Source organism: Penaeus japonicus, unplaced genomic scaffold (assembly GCF_977035675.1).
Source record: "Penaeus japonicus unplaced genomic scaffold, GWHDUDI00000001_assembly GWHDUDI00000001, whole genome shotgun sequence".
NCBI classification, from domain to species: Eukaryota; Metazoa; Arthropoda; class Malacostraca; order Decapoda; family Penaeidae; genus Penaeus; species Penaeus japonicus.
Window position 1 is genome coordinate 50,003,415 of NW_028234403.1, and position 2,500 is coordinate 50,005,914.

The 2,500-nt window shown below is 42.0% G+C and overlaps 2 protein-coding genes across 2 annotated transcripts in view; both read right to left on the bottom strand.

Moving 5' to 3' along the window:
- Positions 1-195, bottom strand: part of LOC147472561 (uncharacterized) — a 2,079-nt gene extending 1,884 nt beyond the window's left edge. The window contains exon 1 of the mRNA XM_086548018.1: positions 1-195. This exon is cut by the window's left edge and continues 473 nt beyond it. Within this exon, the coding sequence (XP_086404144.1) occupies positions 1-195 (195 nt within the window).
- Positions 196-559: 364 nt separating this feature from the next.
- Positions 560-2,500, bottom strand: part of LOC122250277 (uncharacterized) — a 3,997-nt gene continuing 2,056 nt past the window's right edge. Inside the window, exon 1 of the mRNA XM_086539752.1 lies at positions 560-2,500. This exon is cut by the window's right edge and continues 2,056 nt beyond it. Within this exon, the coding sequence (XP_086395878.1) occupies positions 1,571-2,500 (930 nt within the window). The 3' untranslated portion in view covers positions 560-1,570.

Consider the following 2,500-nt stretch of genomic DNA (forward strand, 5'->3'; position numbering starts at 1 on the left):
CTTGATAGGAGCTAGTCTGGCTTGGGTAAGAATCAGTTCACAATGTATAAGACTATTCTTGGATGTGAAACGTACATAAGAGGCAACAGCATAAGAGGCTTGTGAGGCATCACAAAAATGGTGTAACTCGATCCCTTCTGATGATGTGAAGCCCTCAGGTATGTAAGTACGAGAGAAGGCAAGTCCCTCTAGCATCTCAAGCTCTGAAAGCCAAACCTTTCACTTGGCCACGTTTTCTGGGGCTAATTCTTTGTCCCAACTGACCTTTCGGCGCACTTCTTGAAAAATCATCTTTGCTCTCACTGTAAATGGGGACAGTACACTTAGTGGGTCATACATGGAGCTCATTATGCTAAGAATGCCACAGCATGTGCATGGCTTAGAGGGTGTGGTTGTTCTAACCTTTAAAGTATCATTGTGTAAATCCCATATCATACCAAGTGCTGCTATTGCTATTTTTCCTTCCCTGAATCTAAGGAGTATCCCTAAGAGATCGTTGGTTAGATCTGGTCCTCGAAAAACTTGACTGTTCAGAGAGATCCCTTTAAAGGCAGCGGCACAGTTAAAATCTATTCTAGTTTTATTTGGTTTGTTGGGGTTAAAAACCGGGTGATGGGGGAGATACCACGTTTTTCCTGGAGTCCCTGTATTGTCGTCAACTACCTCTGCATAACCCATTTTCACGAGTACATTTCGTCAATGTATTTCAATCTTAGCTTATCGTTATGACTGAGCCGGACCCCTAGTGACATGAGCCTTTTGAACGCCATGGTTTTATTGTTTGGTAGCTCAGGAGCTTCATTCCTAAACGGTATAGGAAATTGGTAGTGAGAATCCACTCGCTCCTCCTGAGCTTCCCACATTTTCAAAACCTTCTAGTCTTCCACAGATTTCCCTTTTTCCTCTGGGTCTTCATGGCCCTCTATATTCCAAAACTTTCACTCGTCTGTCTAGTGTTGCATCCCTTTGTGTTCGCTCCATTGTCTCATCTATGAAGGCTTCAAATGCTGCAGCCTCACCTTCATCTCTATTCACTGGTCCATTAATTGTCCAACCCAGCTTAGTTCTGAGTGCGTATGGACTTCCATCATGTCCCCTATAATTTCTAGTGGTATTATCAAGGAAGCAGCATCTTGTCCAACTAACAATTCCACCCCGAAGATGAGGCCAACAGGATGTTTCGCATGGTGAAGCTTTCGCATTTCTAAGACCATGAGGAAATGAATTTAGGACGATGGTTCTATTAAGCTGTAAGGGGTTTGTCTTCTTCACAAAGAGGCCTCTTACCATGATTTCAGTTTCTTAGATACATTCAGTAGCCTCCTTTAGAAGGGTTGTAATCTTGATCTCCCCTTCTCTTTCATCAAATTGTAGAAATTTTGCTATTCGTCTTGAACAAAATAAATCTGGTGCTACCAGCATCTAGCAAGGCACATGTTCGAATAGTTTTACCATTAGGTTTCTTAGGATGTGATAGGAGTACTGGAACAATAGGTAAGGCCACCTTGTAACCATTGCTTGGGGTTTTGTCATCATGTCCCATCATGTATACAGATTCCTCCTTTAATTGTCACTTGTTTCTTGATTTTGATGATTCTGATTGGTCTTGCTTAATTTCTTGCTTCCTTTCATGTAGCCATCTGGAGTGGAGGCTCCCACACCTATCGATGTCGCATGGACGGGCCCTACAATCCTTTGCCAAATGATTACTCTTCGTACAATTGAAACATTTTCCATGTACCTTCACCAATATTTTGCGTTGGTCTACTGGTAACCTTTTGAATATTGCACAGAATGCAAGATGATGGTGATCACGACATAACGGACAAGTTTCTTTCTCATAAGAGTTCCTTAACATTCCATTGGTTTGCGTTGATATTCCAATTTCCCTTCGTTGTCCCTTTATCACCCTTGAACCAAAATTGTCCCTTTCAACAAGATTGGTTCTTTTCAAGAGTCTGCTGTTGGTCATAGACTCTGATGTATGGGTTTTGTCCTCACTCCAACTTGGCTTGGTCTTCAGAGCTTCTTCCATAACATCCCATTTTTTTAATCGTCTTGCCACTCTTAATTCTCTCTTCAGGAAACTGTGGATATCCATTATAGTCATCTTGTCCCGGCCCCGTGTATCAAGGACAAATTTTCGACGTAAGTCTTTGTCAAACCTCTTGATGATATCAAACACTAAGGTCTGGTTCTGGAAATCTTGGGTTCTCTCAAAGGATTCTGCAGATCTCATGAAATATAACAACTGGCAATGAAGTGCATTTATGGCTGAGTAATCTTGGTCACTGATCACTGGTCCCCTTGCAAGGTTGTGTACAGACCTTGCTATATACTCTTGCTCATCACCAAATTGTTCTTCCAGGATCGAGAGAGCACTTTTTAGCCCTTCACGTGCTGGCATCCTGTTACAATGGGCAAGCTTAAGTTGTATTTCATCACCACATGCTGTGTATAGTGCGTTTAACTTATGCTCATCAGAGACGTTCTTATTACC